At 29.6% G+C, this 22,876-nt stretch overlaps 2 protein-coding genes across 4 annotated transcripts; both read right to left on the reverse strand.

Moving 5' to 3' along the window:
* Positions 1-4,439: 4,439 nt before the first annotated feature.
* LOC113870908 (probable protein kinase At2g41970) lies at positions 4,440-7,705 on the reverse strand. Of its 3 annotated transcripts, none has more exons than XM_027507454.1 (7): positions 7,618-7,705; positions 6,501-6,754; positions 6,065-6,191; positions 5,703-5,976; positions 5,118-5,250; positions 4,906-4,992; positions 4,440-4,565 (listed from the first exon to the last, which is right to left on the reverse strand). In XM_027507454.1, exons 1-7 carry the CDS (start codon positions 7,703-7,705, stop codon positions 4,440-4,442), a joined length of 1,089 nt encoding a protein of 362 aa, XP_027363255.1. The 3 variants fall into 3 exon arrangements, with proteins under 3 accessions (XP_027363255.1, XP_027363253.1, XP_027363252.1); XM_027507452.1 differs by having other exon boundaries at positions 7,612-7,705; XM_027507451.1 differs by having other exon boundaries at positions 7,606-7,705.
* Positions 7,706-10,487: 2,782 nt separating this feature from the next.
* LOC113870909 (E3 ubiquitin-protein ligase SINAT2-like) lies at positions 10,488-15,162 on the reverse strand. The gene is made up of 4 exons (XM_027507455.1): positions 14,994-15,162; positions 13,251-13,562; positions 11,988-12,374; positions 10,488-11,049 (listed from the first exon to the last, which is right to left on the reverse strand). The coding sequence occupies exons 2-4, from the start codon at positions 13,470-13,472 to the stop codon at positions 10,729-10,731; spliced, it is 930 nt and encodes a 309-aa protein (XP_027363256.1). The 5' UTR covers positions 13,473-13,562; positions 14,994-15,162; the 3' UTR covers positions 10,488-10,728.
* Positions 15,163-22,876: the final 7,714 nt, after the last annotated feature.

Raw genomic sequence — 22,876 nt, forward strand, 5'->3', positions numbered from 1 at the left:
AAAATTTGATAAGATATCAACAGGCCTTACATTTTTCAACTAAAAAAAGAACTCATGAAGCTCACTTAAGACAGTGATTCAATAAATCAACATTATACAAAGCTAAAAAAAAATAGGATAAGCTTTTTTACAAGCAAAATTGTGCTTGCCCATGCGAAGTTTGTACATGTAGAGAATTAAGAAATTTTCTTGAATATTTATAGACTAAGCATGTTATATCATTTTTAATGGTTTTAAATGAAGTTTTTTTCTTCTCAATTTTGGGTCAATTGCATTTAATGAAATTCATTCCTCTTATCAAGGTTTTTAATATTGTTATACAAAGAGGAAAAACATAAAAAAAAAATAGTAATACTTTTATTTTGTTTTATCATTTGACCTTTGCAGTAAAGTCTTCCAATCCATCATTTATTGAACATTTTTAATCTAAGCAGCAAAAGAAATATTGACCTCTCTGTTCTCATTGTGATGTTTTGGGCTATATAAAGTCTTCATCACGGAAAGCAAAATCATAATTATTTAGATGTGATAGAATTGTCTTTTCATTTATTCCTCACACTTTGCACCAAAATGGAAAAATACAAAAGAGGAAAGAATAAAAAATACTTTTGGCACAGCAAATGACCTATATGTATTAGAAAGCTTTAAAAAAAAAATAATGTGATGTGTTTAATATAAATTATCATCTTTAGGCTACATAACACAGACACATATCCACGCAAAAAAGAAGAGACAAACATATATTAACTTCATATTAGTAAATATTCAAAGTCTTCTTTATCTTTCATGTAAAAAATTTAGTATTTTTAAGTACATAGAAAGCGTAAAAAGACTTAAGTAATATTTATAATAGTATTTTTACTTGAATAAAAGTACTTTGAAATTCTTTGTGTGCAATAATACTTAAGTATACTAATAAATTTTGTAATTTCAATAGAATATTAAAAATATTATTGAACAAGATGACTGATGTAGCCTTATTATTTTGAGTTGAACTAGTGATAAATGTCATATTTTTTAGTATTTGTTAGTATATATTTTGACACTTATTTTCTTCCTTTTCACATAGTTTGCACTTAAATTCTATGCAATTTATATTTTAATACATTTAAGTTCATGTCATTTAAATTCAACAATTTTAACCTTAATTTTGTCAAATAATAGAAGATGTTTGATTTACTTTTCTTGTGTAAATTTTCTTAAGGGGAAAGGCTTCATGAGGTGTTCACATTCAAAGCTTTATTGTGTCTTCAAAAAACTCTTCATATGCCTTATTTTAAATGTTTTTATCATTTCTCATTAATAAAAATAATTTGACCTCTGTCAACTCTTTTGGCCATAAATTTTTATATAAATATTATTTTTGACTAATTCCAATTGCATTGGACTTTACACATCCAGTGCTTCAAAATGCATATATAATTTGCTAGATTTAAAGTTATTTTCTATTTTTTATGATTTTTTAAAATGAGGCAGATTTGCTAAAGTCGCCCAGATTTTCAAGTCTCGCTCAAGCAAAAATTACCTCGCTTGAGTTACAAAATGAAAAATTCATATTATATTTTTTGCTAGTTTTCTCGCTTGAGCAAGAATGCCCTCGCCCATTCGAGAATCTGGCTGCTTGAGCGAGAATCTGAGAAAGAAATTATACAACAAACTTTGCTCTCTGGTTGATTTTTGATTAAGTGAGAATCTGGGCGAGAAATGGTGCCTGAGCAAGAAATCCTACAGCATACTTTGCTCTTGGGTTATTTTTCACTTGAGCGAGAATTGACTCGCGTAAGTGAAAAATCACTTATTGCCCTACAAAGATAAAAGATTCAGCTTGAAAAGAGGAAAGTCAGAGCGGGCTTTAAAGCCCTAGTACACAGTGACCAAATTTGGCATTGCAAAGTAGTGGAAGAGCTTGGGAAAGTGATCAAGAACCATTTGGAAAACTAATTTCAATCTCTTTTCCTTACATTTTCTTATTGTAATATATGTCATGAATGGCTAGAACTTTAGGAATTGAATGTAATCTTCATACTCTGAATGTTTTGGTATTTTTAATATATGTTTGTTCATTTTTCATGAGTTGAGTGTGTTTATTTTGATTGTAATATTTATTTCTACCTTACGCGAAATGATTCATGATCCAAGAATCTGAGGTGAGTTGGAAAACTACCTTACAACCCAGTTGGGGTAAATACATACAATAGGTTGGGACTCTAGGAATATATTTTAATCTATTATATGCGATATAACTCTTGCTAATAATACTAGATTATTTGGTGATTAGATAAAGAATTATCACTCAATAAATATATCTTAAAATCTCTAGTGAGAGGAATCTAACCAGTGAATATAATGAGAGTGCATCATAAAATTTTAGTAATTGTTAATGTGTGTTAGAACTAAAATATGAAGAGGATGATAAATGAAGTCTAATTCCTAATCTTTTAATAGTAGTTTAATTTGCTTTTATTTGCATTTGTACTTATCTTTTATGAACTAAAATATCAAAAATCCAAAATATGATGCATATTTGTGAATATTTAGGAATTTGTTGATTTTAAATTGGATAGCTGAAATTGCTTAAATGTTCACATTCCCTTTAGATACAACCTTTTATATTACATTGAAAACTTGGTATAGCCAAATCCTTAACAACTGGTATAAATTGTTGAGTATTTTTACTTCTTTTAAAGTGTGCTCTTTTCTTTGATTCAACTATTTTTCATTTAATTTTTTTTTATTTTTGAAAAATAACTCATTTATTAATTTACGAAAAATAATTTAGAGAAACATATTCAACATCCTTTATTTTTTTTACCCTAAACTTGGAGAACGAATTTATAATTTTTTTGAGCTAATGCATACTTTTTTATATATACAAATTAAAATAAAGCAAAGAAACTAAACTTATAATTCCACTATTTAATTATATCTAATATTATTAAAGTGTAGGGCATTTCATCACTAAAAAAGAAATATAATTGTTAACTTTAAGAAAAAAATCAGGATAATTCAATATTTTTGTATTAGAGTTATTATTAATTTTGCAAAGGAAACAAACGCAAAACCTTATACAAATGTAACAAGGGTGATAACGCCTCTCTTATTTGTGCCAAATTTTTTCGTACTAACTAGCAGTGTTGTTTCACGTATAAGTGTAATACCCATTTCACATAATACTAATTAATTTTAAGAGCTATTTATTTAACGTGAATGTGATTACTAAATCTGCTTGCATCAAAAATAAAAATTTTGCATTCATTTTAAAAAGATAAAAACATTTAGCAAAGGGATAATGATATTTTAAACGGTGAAATAAGCATACATGTACTTGACAAATCATCTACTCATGTAAATATTTACACAACGTGACATCATGGTGCTACGATTTATTTTTTTTATCAACATTTCAAATCTTATCGGATTGTCTGTTAAACAAAACGAATACCTTATTTAATTATCACTAAAAGCTCAAAGTCGTGACTCAAACATCAAGATCAATGTGAAGTGTGTGTGGGACTCCTGTTTTCTAAACGATAACGATTTATCAATTATCATAGACCCAAATAAAAAAAATTAAGAGATAATTTTCTATCAATCAATCAAACCTTGATTATTCACACCTCACACTTGGTTTGAGATAGTTAATAATAATAATACATCTGTTAAAGGGGTGTAAAATGGATGAAAAAAGAGAAAAACAAAAACAGAGAGAAGGGGGAAAATGTAAAAGAGTGTGAAAATAAAATAAAATCATAACAACAATAATAATAAAAGTAAATATATACAATTTAGTCTCCAAAAATGACATTCTTTTACCTTTATTTCCTGAAAGTTTTTATTTGTACAACATAGTTTTCAAATATGTTAATTTGCTCACACTTTAGTCATTCTTTCACAAAATTCCAACAAAAATTGGATTAAAATATAAGTAAAATTAACATATTCAGAAAATAAACAGTATATATCAGCAAATCAATTAGTTCTTTTTTTAGTCAATACCAATTAGTTTATTAAAGGACCAAAAAATGTAAGCCAGTTATAAATATTTTAGGACCAAATTGTGTAATAAAACGAATCTTTCATGGATCCAAAAGTAAACAATATCAATTTCAAGGAGTACTACTACTAATAATAATGATGATGATGTAAAACTAAAAGAACATAAAATGAATTCTGAATATTTTGTCTAATGTGTAAAGGATTTTGAATTTTCCTTCTTTTTACCTTTGATTCTTATAGACAAAATTATGGTCTTTTTCAATCATTATACACACAATACATATGTTTTCAACTGCACGAGAGATCAAGAAGACTAAATCAACATTAGCTTAGCTTAATAATCGATCTCTAGAGCAATGAAAACAAGATTAAGAATAGCTTCTTTGTTGAACAAATTACACAAAAATCTGATTAGCCATACTTAATTAGGCATGGTCCAAATGTCAAGCATTAGAGTCAGGGCCAGCTGGTTTTGAATTGAGAAGTGGCTGTAGAGCTTTGACAACAATCGTCATGTTGGGCCTGAAGTCAGCTTCATACTGAACACAAAGTGCTGCAACCGCTGCTAACTACATCACCACACAAACCCACCTTAATTAAATATTTATTTAACAAATCCTTTTAAAATAGAATCTTATTTATAAGCTTAATTGTGAAGCTTTTAAGTTGAAGAAACTTATTTTGATAGATTTCTTCTTGAAACTTATAAAAACAAGCTTAAAAAATACTTATTAAAAAGTCATAAATCACTTGGCGTGTATTTGGAAATACGTTGTCAAACTTATACTGAGATATAAGTTTAAATGTGAATTCAAATGGGCTATTATATATTCTCAAATAAGCTCTTTCAAATTCTCCCGTTATCAATGAAATATTGATCAAGTTAAGAGAAAGAACACAGGAGCTAACCTTAGCAATTGCCTTTGGCGGGTACTCATTGTTTAGCTTAGGATCCACACATTGTTTCACTTTGTCCTCACTCAGTCTTGGAGTTGCCTGTAGTAGGAATCGCATTAGAAAATATGTGGACAACAATGAAAACAAAAACCAAGGCCATAGAAAAATTAAATTTGGGGTAGATTCATTCAAACCAAGACTTTATGCTGATGATCCAAACATACCCATGTCACAAGACTTTGTTGCCCTTTAGGCATTGTATGGTCCACTGGCTTTCTTCCTGTCAGGAGTTCCAAAAGCACAACTCCAAAACTATAAACATCGCTTTTCTGGGTTATCTGACCAGTCATGGCATACCTGAAGATGAAAGTAAATCAATTTTGAAAAACATCAACTTATTTTTTGACACAATATGTTGTTCACTTGAGATAGGAAACAAAAGATTGGTAAAGTGGCTTGAATCTTCTGCTGAAGGCGTGTTTTCTACTCATTCTTTGCTGTCTACATAAAAAATTTGTAATATTCTTTATGGGATTTGTTAAATAATAAAAGTTTTATGTTGGTGGATTAACAATAAATTAAAGGATAATCAAGACTTTTTAAATAAACAGATCACTCAAGTTTAAGTGAACCCTCTTTCACACTATCGGATCAAAAACTCAAATTCTAATAGGAGTAAAACATGGCTATGTATAGTTGTGTAATTATATATCAAAAAATCCTCCTATTCTCAAAGAAAGCATTAAGCATACATGATTGAACACAAGTGGATGCCCAAACTAAGGCTAAGGTAGAGAGCTGAAGCATACTCTGGAGCATGGTAACCAAATGTTCCCAAGACTCTTGTTGAATGTAGCCTAGCTGCAGTGTCAGAAGACTGATTTGTCAAGTTGAAATCTGCAATCTTGGCATCATAGTCATTGAAGAGTAAGACATTGCTGGATCTAACATCGCGATGAACTATAGAAGGCTGAACCTTCTCATGAAGATATTCAAGCCCTTTTGCTGCACCAAATGCAATTTTTACTCTCTGGTTCCAGTTTAAAACTGGACCAGGTTCAGCCCCTTGCACTCCTTTCCTTCCTGAAACATCAAAAGCGTAGTGTTTAATTAAAGAACAAAAAGTATTTCCTTAATATAAAATTTCATTAGTATTAATTGTTAGGCCTACCATGTAATATGTCATGCAAAGAACCCAGACTTGCATATTGATAAACCAAAATTCTGTTATTTGCCTCCAGACAATATCCCATCAACTCCACAAAATTATCATGCTTCAGTCTTGAAACAACTGATAACTGCATGATCAACAAAGACATCATTCAAACTGAGACAATCTCGCTAAATTAACATTGCCTAAATGAATCTAAAATCTCAAAATATTAATAATAAGCTAAATGCTAACCCATGCCCTTGGGACCTTAAGAAATCAAAGGTGAAAAAGATGTATTAAAAATTGATATTCTTGCATCTCCTTCTTTGAATTCTAATGCAGAGTAAAAATATAATAAATATTTTTCTTATAAAAACTTATTACTTGTAGTTATTGTTGCTTATAATCATAAGACTTGATATTAACATTTTTCATAATAATAATAATAAACTACCTGTGCTGCAAAATCAGAGTCAGGTTCTGGTGAAGAACTAGTATCAAGCTTCTTAATTGCAGCATCCATGCCATCGCTCAACTTAGCACGGAAAACCCTTCCATAGGAACCTTCTCCAATTAAGGCATTTGTACCAAAGTTGTCTGTTAACCGATTTAATTCATCCAATGAAATTGCTGGTATTTCAATTGGTAATATTTTTTGTGGAGCACCACTCTTCACACCATTGCCCCTTGGCTCTCCTCTGTCTCCGCCTGTATTCAAAGGTTAATGTCAATTGTTTCACTCATAACGTACTTCACCAGAGGTTTATGAACATGTGCAAACAACAAACATTATGTGACTGTTCCATCTAGATGAATACTAATTCCACAATTAGGATATATTATAATACTATGTAAATTGTGCCAAATAATTTATCATTTTGTCCTACATTCTTATGACATGGATGAGAGGAATGAAATGATCAAATTTTAAATTACATAGTAACCCATTACTAATTTGTGTTCGAGTGGTATTTTAGGGAGATTTTTATGGTTTAGGAACTGTTATATGTTAAATTTGACTCTTTTCAGGTAGATTGATTTTCCTAGAACTTAGATATTCTCCTTATTTCCATTCTTCGCACAAGGTCCTGTTTCTGATACAGGGTAACGTGGCACTTTTGACCCTTTCCAATCACAGTAGCAAGCATAAATTTATTCTGCTAGGTAGAGCAAGAGCAGCAGAAAGTAGAAACATGTTGTGATCAACTATAAAAGGAAGAAAAGGAAGCAAGAAGTGATGGAAAATCAAGCGTCTATTCAATAAATTATTTTTACATCACTTATACCATAACTTTAATAATAAAATTTATCTTAATCAGTTAAAAATAACTTATTTTGATAAATTATACTAGAAATTTTATTAGAATAAAAAAACTTATAAGAATTATAAATTATATATATAAGTTGTTTGTGAACTCTTCAAAAGAAATTCTAAGCAACATTTAGTTAAACTTATTTTAAAGAAACAATTATTTGTTTTTGACACATTTCAGGAAAGCTTTTGAAAAATAAGCAATTAGTTACCAATCATGCACTAGGGTGAAAGATGAGTATGGTACCTCCACCACCACCGTATGTATTACCCCCTTGAGGTGATGCACTGTATTGGTTTGCAGGTGGACCACTAATATCCTCTTCTGCACCTCCGCAGCACAACATAGTTCAAAATTTTCTAGTAGAAGCAGTTGTCTCAATAAGCCATTCAGAATAAACGATATCCAATGAAGACCTGAAAGTTTTGCATGGCTCAAATTATTTACTTTTATACCAAATAGCTTATTGACACGATTAAAAGAACAAAACTGGTCTTTGAAATTCAAAAATTCAAGCCACCCTCATTTTGCATTTGAAAATGGTAAAATAGACAATAAACAATGAAAATAAAAATGTTTGTGCAAGGATTACAGATGTAGCCCCTCAATCTGTTCCTCCATTCTTTCAACTTATTGAGAATTAAGTTCCCTGTTTATGTTCTGATAAAAACCATGGATTAAAAAGTCCTAAATGACGAAAACATGCTTTCCAATTACAAACAATTCAAAAAAAAGATGGAGAAATTGCATGGTTACGAATTTGGTTTGGCATTGTTGACATCACACAAGCAACTTAGCAGAAAACATTAAAAGGGTCGATCGAAATGTACAATTACCTCTGACCTGCTCCTAAACAAGCCAGAAATCTCAAGGAGACAATATATGAACGATGATGAAGGATTATAAAGAGAAAAATATGTACAAAAATTTACGGAACAAAGAGGAGGAGGAGGAGGAAGAAGAAGAACACATAATTGGTCGTTTTTCTTCTAACTCCTTCCTAATCAAATGAAGCACCGTTTGGGACAAAAGGCACATGTTGGTGTGTTTCCCGGGAAATTCGGTTCTTAACAGAGAAAAACCATAACATAAACCGAGTGTTGTCCCAACCTTAATTAACATTCCGAGGGTCGTGTACGTGCCACCACGATGCACGTACTTTGCTCTTTACTATTTTATTTTTCAATCATATCATTTGGTATTTCTCATCATACTGCACGTCAAATGGTGACAGGTGCACTTGCATGTACCATACCTATTTTACGTCCCTTTTTCTTTTGTAGGTCAAAGTCCACCGGCCAAGATATGTCAAAATTAAGAAAAAAAATTATATTTATAATTATCTTTCCTTTCTCTTAGGTAGGTCAACGTTTTTATTCTACTGTTTCTTTCTTTTTCTTTTCGAAAAGTAATAAATACTTTATGCATAGTAGGTGTATTTTAAACTATAAAATATGTTCTAGTTGAGTGAGTTCATCAATTTGTTTTTGAAAAATTTGTAGGCGAAGAATGAAGACAGAGAGATGGTATAAAATGAAAATGTTTTGTGTACATACAATGAAAATATTGGGTCTTAGTGTTGGAAAAATATTTTTGAATGCATCCATACAATGAAAATTAAAAAAAGGAAAAAGAAAAAATATAGATAAATGTATATAATATTACATATAATATCAAATTTTAAATGCTTAAATAACAAAATTTATTATAGAAACACCCTTATACCCTTTTCCACAACGTCTCCTTGCTTGCCAATTTTGGTGTCATGCGATTACTATTTTTTTTTCTTATACAGTCAGTATGTTAAAATTAATAGCAAAACACATTCTTTTTTCAAGAGATACTTAAATTACATTATCTCATCTTCTTATTTAAAAAATTATACTCTTATTTCTTAAGAGATCAATATATTTTACACTTTAATATATTTTAATATAAATGACTTTGTTAATGGTGGGTGTGAATACCTATAAAACAAACATCTGAAAAAGTATTTTATCTTTTCGTTTTAACTTCTTAGATCACCAACAATTACTTTTAATAGTTTTCTTATCGATTTTCAAACGTTAATGACTGACAAAATGTTTGGAGAACACTCAGATGATTGACTTTGAAATTTCACTTGAAAACTATTTCATTTTCAAATTCCTCAAAGTTTTATTCAAACTTAGCTGTGTTTAATGTTGGGGGTCATACAAAAAGAAAAAAGAAAAAACAATTAACTCTAAAAGGTTTATTAACGACTAAATTGTACACATATATTAACATATTAATGAAGGAGAGTGTAATGTAGACAAGTAGATAAAGGGCAGTGTAAAATAAGTATTTCTCAAGGAGAAGGAGTGCAATTTACTCTGAAGTTAAATGTTCATGTTTATTTATTTCCATCGAGAATGAATTGAACTCAAACTCAATGAATACTTATAAAATTTGTCCGCAATAAATAATTGGAATAAGAATAAATAAGGTTTGTCTAGGGTATTATAATGTTTATCTCGTACCTGAAGTTTACAAAAAATTAAAAACAAACAAACTTGTATTTTACCCCAACTTATTATTCGTATTTTGGTTAACTTATATATAATCTCCTATTTTATATTATAATTGTTTAACAAATTAATGAAACATGGATCATAATAATAATATTAAAGATAATAAAAAAAACAAATCTAAAACATAATGTAACTTAATTAAAAATATTCAAAAATAATTGTTTAAAACTTTTTAATTTTGAATTATATTATATATATAGACACACATTCTTAGACTCATTCAATGGATAAATATCTCCATAATTACCATCATACTATATCATAAGCTAAAATATGTGAAACTATACATCTCTTAGTTTCAATTATAGTAAAATTGATATGACACATGATAATTTCTAAATTAGTTACATTTGTATCATTATTTAATAATCAATTGAAGATTAAAAATGTCAAATTTAGAAAATTTAAAGATTATACATATAACTATATCAAATGTAACTAAATAAGAAATTATCATGTATCAAATTTGTGTCATATCAATGAGATCACATCAAATCAATGAAAGAGACAAAAAAATGTTAAATTTTAAAACTTTTAGGGATAAAAACACCCAAAAAAAAAAATTTACAAAATCGTAAAAACTAAAAATATATTTAAACCTTCTTAATTGTTGTTGGTTCTTCTTCTTAGGATTATTATAGAAGAAAAGGAAAGAGAACTTAAGACCAGCTGAAATGTAACTAACTCTCAAGTCTTGGAGTGCGAGGGACAAGCAATAAGCAATGGATACAATAAAAGCTTGAGACCAAAATGTGAAAATGGCATAGTTGGTGGGTCTGTACAGTGAGTTTGAGATCCCTAACATATATACATTTTGTCAATCTTCTTTCCAAATACGACCAGTGATCCTCAACTTCAACTGTTGTCTGTCGCCACCAGAAAAATAAAGAGCAAGGTTCCTCTGAATGATAAGTCCATCTTGACTGTCACGAACTTTACTATGACTGTCACGAATGCTCCTTGGAATTCCTTGCCATGTAAGTTTTCGGCTATTTGCACCAACCTCCAAGCTGTATCTGAACTTCTTTGCCTCCTCCTCGTTGCCCAAAAACCGTAAGAACGCCATGAAAACTGGAGCTGTGCCTAGCAGAAACGCCTCAAAGTGCAAGCAGAAATGCCTCCCAAAACACCTGAAAACCTGCTAAGTAATTGGTGGAATTTAATATATGTTAGGTATAGATTGGAATGATTACATGTCGTGAACTTGCATGTTAGCTTGGAGAAATGTTTTGACAACATTCTAGGCAGAAAAATTCCATGGTACAATTGAAATCATTTTGACCGGGAGCGTTTGAAGAACTTCTGGAGAGTTTATGATTCTCATAAACTCTTTTTGACTTACTACTTTCAGTCTATTTTATAAGAAACAGACACTATTTTGAGATGCATTAATAGCTAAGTGTTTTATATCCTTATTTATTGTAAAGTTTGTGTGAACAAGGTGCTCACTCATTATTTGAGTGAATATATTGGTTCATTCAATATATAAGCCACTAATTTGACCATTTAATATTATGAATATTTCTAGAATACAATATGAATTTATGAGTATAATTACTTTTTATTGATCTTGATGAATTGGTTAGTTATCTTTTACAAAAAAGAACCAGACGTAATATTTTAGTAAGTTATTTTACATATTTCATCAAAATTAAGTTTTTTTTTTAACTAATTCTAATAAGTTTCGTTGTCAAATGTATAACCTAAACCCTCAAGTAGTAACAAGAATTTATTAAATTAACACTTGTTATTTACCCAAGCACACCCTAAATTAATTATCAGCATGTGACCCATGAAGCAATAGTTTGTGGCAGCTTAGCAGAAAATAAGACTATTCCACTAGAAAATTTAAGAGTACACTGCATTCTATTTTTCATTTTTCAAATGGAATCAAGCATGGAAATGTGAGCATAACAACAAAAATTTAGGTATAAAAAATATGACAAACAATTTAGAGATGCAAATTATTTACTCAGAATAAATGCAAAAAAATAATAATAAAAATGCCAACCTACAAGAAATAGTAAATCAAATAATCAAAACAAATTGGCTCTTGCAATTCATAAAATGACTTACGGTTAGCATCCATGTGGCATTTTCAACTTCATGTGGATTTGTTTTGACATATCGATGGTTGAAGGTGCATCCGTCATGCATGTCAACCTTGTGATCATCCTTGAGATGCACAATAAGTGTTGGAACATCACCCGTTACACAGCACTCTGATCCAGCATAGGGGCAATGGTATGGACGAAATCGACAATTTTTCTCATGCTTAGGTTTAGTGTAGTATGGAAATATATCATGACAACCTAGATTTTGATATCTGCAAGGAAGCTCCAAGGATTCGGCCACTTTCTCCAGAGCCAAACACCTTATATTTCCAAGATCGTGGCTACATGTTGGACAACTGTTACGCACTGCAGCCTTACAATTTGAACATAACGTGTGGCCATTTGGGCACTGAAACACATAATGAGTCGTCAAGAAAAACATTTAAGTTTAGAGGAATGATTAGAAAGAAACTTAGTGATGCTGTAATGACAATATTAGTCATCTATGCAACTAGCAACACTTAAACTCAAAACAATAATCATTTTTAATTTCTTTAACTGTTCCTTTCTACCCCATTTGTGAGTAGGTTTCTGTTAAAAATCACTCTCCTTAGCATAAGTCATCCAATTCCACATGGGAGCTCTATCAACAGATATAATTGTAGGCTCAAAATCCACGCATTTCATTGCTGACCTTGCTTTTGCAGGATGTGCATATCATAATGAAATCACAATAGAAAGAGGCAGACAACTTGTAAAATAAAGTTTTTATACGAGGTTGCAACCTCCTATTCATTTATGTAGCAGAAAAAATGAATAGGAGGTTGCAACAAATTTCTTAAAGGTAAAAAAACCTACCATATAAATCCACTTTACAAATAAACTGAACAGTTGAAGGACAATAACTTTATGGAATTCCAAGGATTGAAGCCATTAAATTTGTTCTCATGCTCTTTCCATACTCTCATTTAAGATCAATAACTAAGCTATTTCCATATAGTTCAGCAATTTATTAGTGTATTAAATTGAAGTCTAATATGCATCAGCATTGAACTAATGGTTCAGACTTTGCAGCAGAGGAATAAGTAAACAAAGTATTATATTAACCTGTAGGGAAAATGGAAATAAAGATTAACAGTTCCCTATATCCATTTCAAGTTTGCATCATGAAATAAGAAAAATGAGCTTTTCAAACATGCACGCACATACTGATATTAAACAAGAAGAAGAAGAAGAAACAACAAAAGCTGGATTTCAATTTGAAATGACCATGCAAGTATTGCACCTGATGAATTGGGGGATACATCATATTCTTGCAAACAGTGCACTCAAGTAAGTCACAGACAGCATTCTTTGAATTAATTCCACTCTTCCCACTCAACCCGATCCTAGATTTTGTGAATGTTTTATTTCCATTGACCTCAGATTTTGCCTTAGCGGTATCATAATTGGAAAACATCAGGGGAGTTTCAAGAGCTTCTTTGAAAGAACTTCCTCCAGGAGCCATTGCAAATCCAGATGTATAGTGTTTCTTTCTCAATGACTAGGGCTCAGAGTTCTGTTTCAATAATTTCCCATAGCATGATATATCTGTTGACTGTAAAACAGCAAAGAGGTCAACACGTTAAAACTTACACAGAAAATGTACTATATTCATATTTTTAAATTCTTTTGAGTGGAAAATATTTGAAGAATAAAAACACTAGCAAGTAATAGTAAGATTTCTTTCCAGTTAGTAGAATGACCTTATTGCCTTGGCTAATTTAAAGGTGGTATAACACACCAAAATACATTTACATGCAATATTACACTAAGTTCAAATTTGACTGCTTCAAGTGTTTCTGGTTCACAACAGCACTCTCTGAAATGCATGAATTTCAAAAAAGGAAATTTTTCATGAAACCAACTTCAACGTAGTTCCCCAAAATGTTATTTTTAATGTGAACCTCTCACTACCAAGACAAGGATAAATCACTCATTAAATGGAAATTTTCACATTTTATGTAAATTTGAAAAGTAAATCAGTATAAAATATCAAACAAAAAGATTGAGTTTTGCATGTATCAAACAAAATAGTCATTGTACCCCCAATTCCTAGAAAAGGGTCTTTAGGTAAGTTGGTTGGATTTCTATCAGCTTCTTAAGTAATAAGAATAACAACTGTTTCATAACATATGGTATGCCATTTCAACTACTAAATCACCACAAAATTGTTAAAATTGCTATTCAAAGTTTCAAACTACTTCAAAGGACAGAAAAGAGAAGAAATAACACAGGTCAAACAAAATTTCATCAAAGTGAACAAACAATGTCATCCTAGAATTCCCCCCCCCCCCCCCCACAAAAGAAAAACCCACCCAAGTCAACAATATTCAGAAACTCATTCCTAACCAAAAACATTTTAGTTGTCCTTCTTCGCCTGGCAATTTCACAACCCAGCATCTCATTGAACCTGTGCTTTCATTTTTATAAGCAACCAATTTAAGCCAGAGACCACCCTTTCCCTTCTCTCCCCATCTTATGCTATATATATCAAACCAATCAACATGAAAGAGACCGTTACAAAAAGAAAACAACAATTCAGAATCAAGCAACATAGTTCTGGTTTGGCTTTGCCAAAAACACTACCTTTATCCAACTCAATAAAAGCAATAAGAAGCCACAACAAATCTTCAAATTTAACAATTCATCACAAACAATGTGACACTGCATATTCACCAACAGCACCAAGCAACCCATGACAATATATACCAACACAATGCAATAAAAACCAGAAACGAAAAATGAAGACAAAAACCAAAAACAAGCATCTAAAAGCATTACCAACAGAGGAAAAAACAAAGCCAATTTTTTAAATTTAATAAATAATCAGATACCCATTTTTGAATACCAACCCCTAAGTGTGTCTGCATCACAAACAATGCAAACTAGAACATCTGGGTGGGTGCACAATAAAAAATAAAGCAAAAAAAAAAAAAAAAAAAGATTAAAAATGCAAATGTAACAATAACCGATAAAAATTTCGCACCAGGAGCTCCTGAAGTTGCGGAAATCAAGCACAGTTACGGAGATTGAAGAAAAAAGTGCTGGTTTTTGGTATGGGTGCTGACCATCAAGGCTTTGTTGTCTTCTTCTTCTGCGTTCTTCGAAATCGCAGGATTTATTTTCGTTCCTCGTATTGTGCTCTGTTTTTGGTTATTTAATTATTTACTTGTAAATTTTATTTATTTCTGACAACCTTTTTTATTTTTATTTTTGAGTTTTCGAAAATAAAAATATTTTGGCTTTGTCTGTCTCGCCGATGCTCTTAAGTTCTTAATTAATTTTTTTTTTATTTAGTAATCAAGATAATTTATAGGACACCATTAAGATTTAGAATTATTCTTCCTTACAACGGTGAAGCAGTGATCCTATTCGCACGCCACCTCGCCATAACAAACAACCTTTCTCTTTGTTTTTATTTTTAAATAATTATTCGTCATTCAACTTAATTTTAGTTTTCTTATTATTATTAAAAAATTCTTGATAAAACATATTTAAATAGCTTGTTTGTTTAAAAAATATTAAATATTTAAACTCATAATTCTTAGTTATATATTATTTAATTTGGTGTTTAGTTAGTAAAAATTGATAATAGATGTTTTTGTATCTACGTCGGGTAATTAAATATTACAACACGTGAAAATTAAATGGATGCGGTGAATAAGAGAGAAATGTAAGAGAGATATAAGATCTGTAAGAGATTTGTTAAGTTTGATCCAAATTATTACTTGAAATGTTGTTATTAATACTTTTTTAAGATATATTAAAATATTGTAATTATATGTTATCCACTCATGCAAAATAAATACGTAGGACTAGGAGATAGAGATGATATGAAAAAGACATGCTTAAAACAAATACTTGGGAAGGTCCTTAATTAATAAGGAATGTATGAGTGGCCAGGTAGTTACTTATCAAGTAAGTTTTCGACCGTAATAATAGCAAAATATTATTTGGGGCATGAGTGAAAACAAATTGTGAAAAATTTGCGACTATGTCCATAAAAATAGTAGTGTCGTGAAAGTGAGAGAATGAATTTGTGAACAAACTGATAAAAATTATTCATTAGTGAGAAACACTTAGAACACTTGCATTTATTATATAATTTTGTTTAAAAAAATCCATGCATTTTAACAATTAGATGTTTGGAATCTTTGTTAAGAGAAACACTTGCATTTTTCACCTTTTCCGTGCCTTAAATAGGATAAATATTCTAATAGAAAGTTTTTAAAAAAATTATTCTATACAAATAATCTAACTATCTGTAAAGTATAAGTGAAACATTGATTACTAGCACTTATGATTTCTACTCATATAAATGTTAAAAGGATTAAAGAAACGTGAAAAAATATATTTGTTGTGTTTGGTAATGAAAAATATTAGATATGTGAATAAATGATGCTATGATGATCTTTTATCTACATGCTTTAGTGAACATTGGCCACGCTTCCCCATGAATATCTTTTAGCCTATTATTGTTGTGCCATTGATGAAAGCATATTTTTTTATCAACACACAATCTTAAAAGGGAGCACAAGGGGTGTTCCAAGTTCCAACCCATCTAGATCATGAAATTTCACATTGACAAACATATTAAGGGGTTATTGAACCAACCATATAGGAAAAGGAGCATCCATCTACTTTTACTTTTATCCAACTCCAAAATCTTATTTTAATTAAGTCCATAAGTGTTTTTTTCTCAAAACTCTCATGTCTAAAATTAATACCATTCCTATGATTTCAAGTAGACCAAATAAAAGCAAACGAAATTGAGAACCAGGTCTGTGTTGCTTTCTTGTTCAAATATAGATCCGAATGTGTTAGGAAGTGATATTTACAATTCCGTGACATGTTCCAGTTGTATCAGTTTTTCTGTTATTAGTTGATCGTAATAGGAACCTTCAATAGTTATTTACTCTTCTGATTGTGTATAAATAGCATTACTATATATATCACCTTATTGATTAAGTATGGTAAAAACACAATTTCTGAATTACACAGCTATTTCTCGATTCACTCTCTTATTACCAACATTCAAGATGTGCCATTATTTTCACACTGGCATCACCATACTCGATTCAAGCCATGCATAGCATTTGCTCCAAATAAGTAGTGAGATTGGGCATGTGAAGAAATTAAAATGTGAACTTCGTACATTCGATGTTTTCTCTGCAATTAACACAATTGATCTTCTTGTTATTCCATGATTATGCCGTTAATCAAAGCAACATTGATTAGATAAAGGTTAAAACTTTTACTTCTGTAATTTCTTGCTGTGTTTTTCATCTTGTTTATTGTGAAACAAAAATATGAAGAAATCGACCTTTATATCCAAACATGTTATTTATTGTTTGGTACCAATCAAAACTCTGATGAGAACAATCCCATAAGAAAATTATTACAAAATAACAATTTTGGCGTGTAGTTAAGGTAGGTTGATTTGTTCATTTGGAAATGAAAACTAAAGAAAAATATAGAGAAACATAAGATTTATTAATTGTTGCTCAAATAAAATGATAGCAAACAAACAAAAATAGGTTCAACAACCAGCTAAGAATGAGAAAAGATACGATATTGACAATTAGTCGTACTTGTATTTATTAGAATTATTTAGCATATATTATTGTTATTAAAAAAAAGTGGGTATGACAAGATTAGTTCCTTGATGATGAAACAATTGATTTTGGAAAGTAATTTAACTCTTTTTTAAGTTTTGGCAAGACCTTTGCACGTTTGTTACCTAAATCAGCACCCTTTCTCCCTAGTTTGGTTTTTTAGGGGATTAAAAGTATTATACATGAAAGCAATTTTGTCTTAAAACTAAAATATTTTACCGTATATTGAAGTTAATTTTCCTACACAAATCTTGAAGTCAAGACCATATTTAAAAATAATTAAGTAAGTATTTTGAATTATTTTTTTATTACATCATTTTAGATCTCTTAATTAAAATGGACACTTTCACGATAAAATAACACAATTGTTTCTTAAAAATATTTTTACAAAATAATTATATACTAATTGCTTTCAAAAGTTACCTTTTCTTTGATACTCTAAAAGTGATGAAAGATATGCATAAAAAAATTAAGAAAGAATAGAAAAAAATAATGTATTATAATTTCAGTTTTTTATTAATAATAACGTGTTATCTCACATATTTATTTATTAAAGGTCACGCACCTTTAATAAAATCTGTTAAGAGAAAAATAATCTAATAAAGATAGATGTAACATTCTAGCTATATAAGGTGATTAACTAATTATATACTATTTATCCATTAATATCCTCTCCTTTCTTGCCCCCCTCCTCACACACACACAAGTTGGGGCATGGATGTCAAACAAGTTCAACTTAGAAAGAACTTGATTGATATCAAGTGAATGAGACCAAATTTAACCTTCTCCCTAATGATATGGCAATCTATTTCGATATGTTTGATTCTCTCATGAAAAGTTAGATTATGAGCCAAGTAAATTGCATATTTATTATCACAAAATACAACACAACAGGGTGCTAAAGAGAGATTTGTAAATCTACCAAAAGATAATGGATCCACTAGATTTCACAGCTGAGACTCATTAGAGCCTGATACTTAGCTTCAAAAAAAGATCTAGAAATTGTGCTTTGCTTCTTGAATTTTCAAGATATAAGAGAAGACATAATAAAGACACAATAAACAATAATGAATTTCTTGGTGTCTAAACAACATGCCTTCAGAATTTGCAAATGCTAAAAGTTTAAAAGCATAAGAACTTTGGAAAAATAACCCCTTAGCTAGTGTTAATTTAAGGTATTTGATAAGTTTGTATTTTGACATGCTTTTATAGCCTATATATTTATGTATAGTTATTATTTTATGTGAGTTTTACTCTAATTTATATATTAATTGTGCAGTTTAACATTAAAAGACATAATTGAATTTTTTTTTGTGCATTTTAGGTCCAAATTAGATGAAAAATAGGACTTCACAAGAGCCAACACGCCCACACCTTAACAGCTAGTACAAATATGCTTCAAGCTACATGCACAAATGTATTTATAGTCTTGCACGGCTGTGCTTACCTGCAAGAAGTCTAACTATAAGGAAATAATAGATTTTGAAACTCTATTAAAGGAACCTTAGGGGCAACAACTTATTATCTTTTTCATATCTCTTTTCACACCTTTTCACATCTCTTACATCTTTACATCTTCAATCTTGGTATTGGCCAGTCGCTAACAACTATTGGAGCTTTGGAAACACATCTTGGGATCAAGAACTTTCTTCATCTCTTCTCTATCGTAGACTCCTCTAGTTTGCATTTACTTTTTGAATAACTATAGACTTGTTTACTATTGTTTTAGTTTTCTTTTATATTATGTCTAGTTTTAGTTTGCATAACTTTATGAGATTTTTATGATTTATAATAATTTCATGTTTCTATTCTTAATTAATATTTATCCTATTGCGCTATATTTGTATGTTGAAATTGACAACTCTTAAATATACCATAATTAATTATATTGTAGGTGATCATACCACATATAGTTAATGGATATATAAGGTAAAATGAGACAAAAGATGAGATGGATTAAGCTTAGTTCTTCTCTTTTAATTGTTATTAGATTAACAACTCATATACTCTTCATATTTTCTCTTCTTTTTACCTTACATGACTATTGAGGGTAATAGTTTAGAAAAAAGTGTTAACATTGCATGATCATTGGGTATTAATAGATTTAGTATAAGTGGTTGATAATCATAAGAAAACTAAAATTAGAATTAATTTAAAAATGAACATAAAAAAGTGTAAAGGTGAAATCATATGTACTAAGTTATTCTCGATTAGTTTATTATCAAAGGTTGTGTTATTTTTTATTTCTTTTTAATTAATTTTATATTTAATCCATGTGTTATTTAATTTCACATCCTTTAAGTTTAAACAATTAAATTAAGATTGGAAACAATCATTAAGATTAACTTGCATACTTTGGAAGGATCAGGGCAAGGAAGAACAAGGGGAGAACCATGTACATTTCTTCATAGAGATATCCATGTAAGAAGGCATTATTGACATCTAACTGCTCCAAGTACCATCCTTTAATAGCAGCTAAGGCCACTAGAATCTGAACTATAGTTAACTTTGCCACAGAAAATGTATCAAAGTAATCAACACCTTCTAGTTATGTGTAACGCTTAGCAACTAGACGAGTTTTATGTCTCTCAACACTACCATTTGCATGTCTCTTGATTTTATAAGCCCATTTACAACCAATGGGAATTTTGCCAAGAAAGAGATCCACTATGGACTAGGAGAAAATGTATCAAAGTAACCTTCCAGTTATGTGTAACCTTGGCAATTAGACGGGTTTTATACCTCTTAACATTACTATTTGCATGTCTCTTCATTTTACAAACTCATATACAACTAATAAAAATTTTGCCAAGAAGGAGATCCATTATGGATCAGGTGTGATTTTGCTCAAGAGCTTGTAATTTAGCCTACATAGCCCTCTGTCAACAGTCCAATTTGGAGGCTTGATGATAGCTTGTTGGTTCAGTAATAGAAGAGATAAATAAACAAAAATGTTTATAGGCAGAGGAACAATTATTATTAGAAACTACAGATGAAAAAGGGTAAGGAATAGCACTTGAGGATGATGTAATAGAGCTAACTATAGTAAGGCTACAATAATAGTCCTCAAGGTAACTTCGTTTATATCTTATTCTGCTAGATTGTCAGATATGTGGGCGATGGAATGTTTCTGCAATAATAGTAAGTGCAAAATTTGGTACCAAATGAGTAGTCATGATACACCTTTGTGGCGGGTGTAGGAGAAAGAAGGGCTAGTGTTGGAAAAATATCAATATCAGTTTTGGACAAAATTACTTGAGGAATGTTTTTGGTGATGCCTTCTGGACTTGAATTATTTGCAAGCACCAAGGAAGGGTTCTCACTTGGGTGAAGATAATAGGGATCAGATGGATTTGTAGAAAAATTCAAATAGCTCTAGTTCTTCATTTGTTTGATGAAAGTATGAAGGAGACAATGAAAGCAAGAAGATAAGAACTAGAGCTCTAAGAGTGATGAAAGATAAGCAACAAAGAAAATTAAGAAAGAATAGAAGAAGAATAATGTATTATGATTTTATTTCTTGATTAACAATGACGTGTTGTCTCACATATTTATCAGAGGTCAGGCACCCTGTGACAGAATTTGTTAAGAGAAAACTAATATAAGAGCGATAAGTGTAACATTCAAGCTGTATAAGTTGACTAACTAATTGTGCACTACTTATCTGGTAATACTTTTGGAGAACAGTTGTGTATTAATCGTTCTTTAAAGTTATTTGAGGAGAGCATTATAGATTTGTGAGAACCACATAATTTTGAATCCAAATATGAGATTTTATTCCTAAACTCTAAACCCTAAACCTATAAATGCACTTAAGGAAAGTGTTGTTAAACTCATAGCTGTTTCACAAATCTCTTCTTCTTTTTATTCCTCTTATTCGTCTTTTCTATATTAATAAAGTTTGTCTTTTCCATAACTTCAAGTATCTTTCTCACACTTTTTTCTCAATTCTTTTTTTTTCTCTCTCTATTAATATGAAATTTTCTATTACTTTGATCTCTTTTTCTATTTATTAGTATTTTGTTCATTTGAGTTTGGTTAACAAAATATACAAATTTGAGTTTTAACAAGAAATAAAACAAAGAATTGATTTTAGTTTGTAATAAAAGGTTTTAAAAAAATTTAAATTTCAAATGTAAAAAGTGAAGTTTAAACATAACAATAAATAATTTTGGTTTATAACAAAAAAATTTATAAGAGAAGATTTATCAAATTTTAAATTTTCAGTTATTTGTATTTTAAAAAGTGATTCTCCGTGCATCTACTTTATATAGCAATGCAAGTAATAACTTTTTTTACTATTTTTATCCATAAAAAAATTCACATGAAATATTATCATTGTTTATCAATTTTTCCACAAACTTTTCAGGCAAATGTGATGATAAAAGAAATTATATGCAAGATTTAAAATCCTTTTCCAATTTCATCCATAGAAAAGTTATAAAAATAAATAAATTTCTTGCAAGTTTTTTACAATTTTGACTACAAACTTTTCATCATAAAATTCTTACTATTTTGAGCCATAAATAATCTTTCAAAAAATTATAATTTTTATAGATTTTTTAAATACCTTTCCTATAGTTTTATTGCCTAAAAAATTGCAAGAAAGAAATTTTTTCTTATTGATTTATATTTGAAAGAAAATTCAAAAAAAAATTGTTTACATATTTCCTTATAAATTTAAATTTATAAAAAATAATAAATATTTTCAAACTCGTATTGTAAGAAAAAAAATGCAAGAAATTCTTGTAAAAATAATTCACTAGAAAATTCTATAAAAAAATTAGTACTGTTCGTAGTGATAGATCAATGAGCTATTATTGGGAAGGAGTATTAATTTTATTGTGTGTTACCAGTAGGCTTGGCACAAAGTAGAATTCTTGAGTTGAATTGATCATGCTCTATAATTACGATTTGAAACTATATTAAGCATTGTAAATTTTTATTTTATTTTCCAACCCTAAATCAATAAACTTGAATTTTTTTATCAAAATTATTTTAATTTGGTGAATATTATCAATGGCCTTTTTCTTTTATAAAAATTCATCACACAATTGTTATCTTTAAACACTCTCTCTCCCAAGCATCCCTTATGCAACTTAACATTTAAGCACAACAAACTATAAAATTTCTGCTTAATAAGTAAATTAATCAAATTAATTTAGTTTGTGAGAAAAAAAAAAGTCAATTGAATTTATTTGATGCATCTTAAAAATATATTTAATTTTAATGTTTACTAGTATGTTAATTACTA

Source organism: Abrus precatorius, unplaced genomic scaffold (genome assembly GCF_003935025.1).
Source record: "Abrus precatorius isolate BTA unplaced genomic scaffold, Abrus_2018 Scaffold7, whole genome shotgun sequence".
NCBI lineage: Eukaryota > Viridiplantae > Streptophyta > Magnoliopsida > Fabales > Fabaceae > Abrus > Abrus precatorius.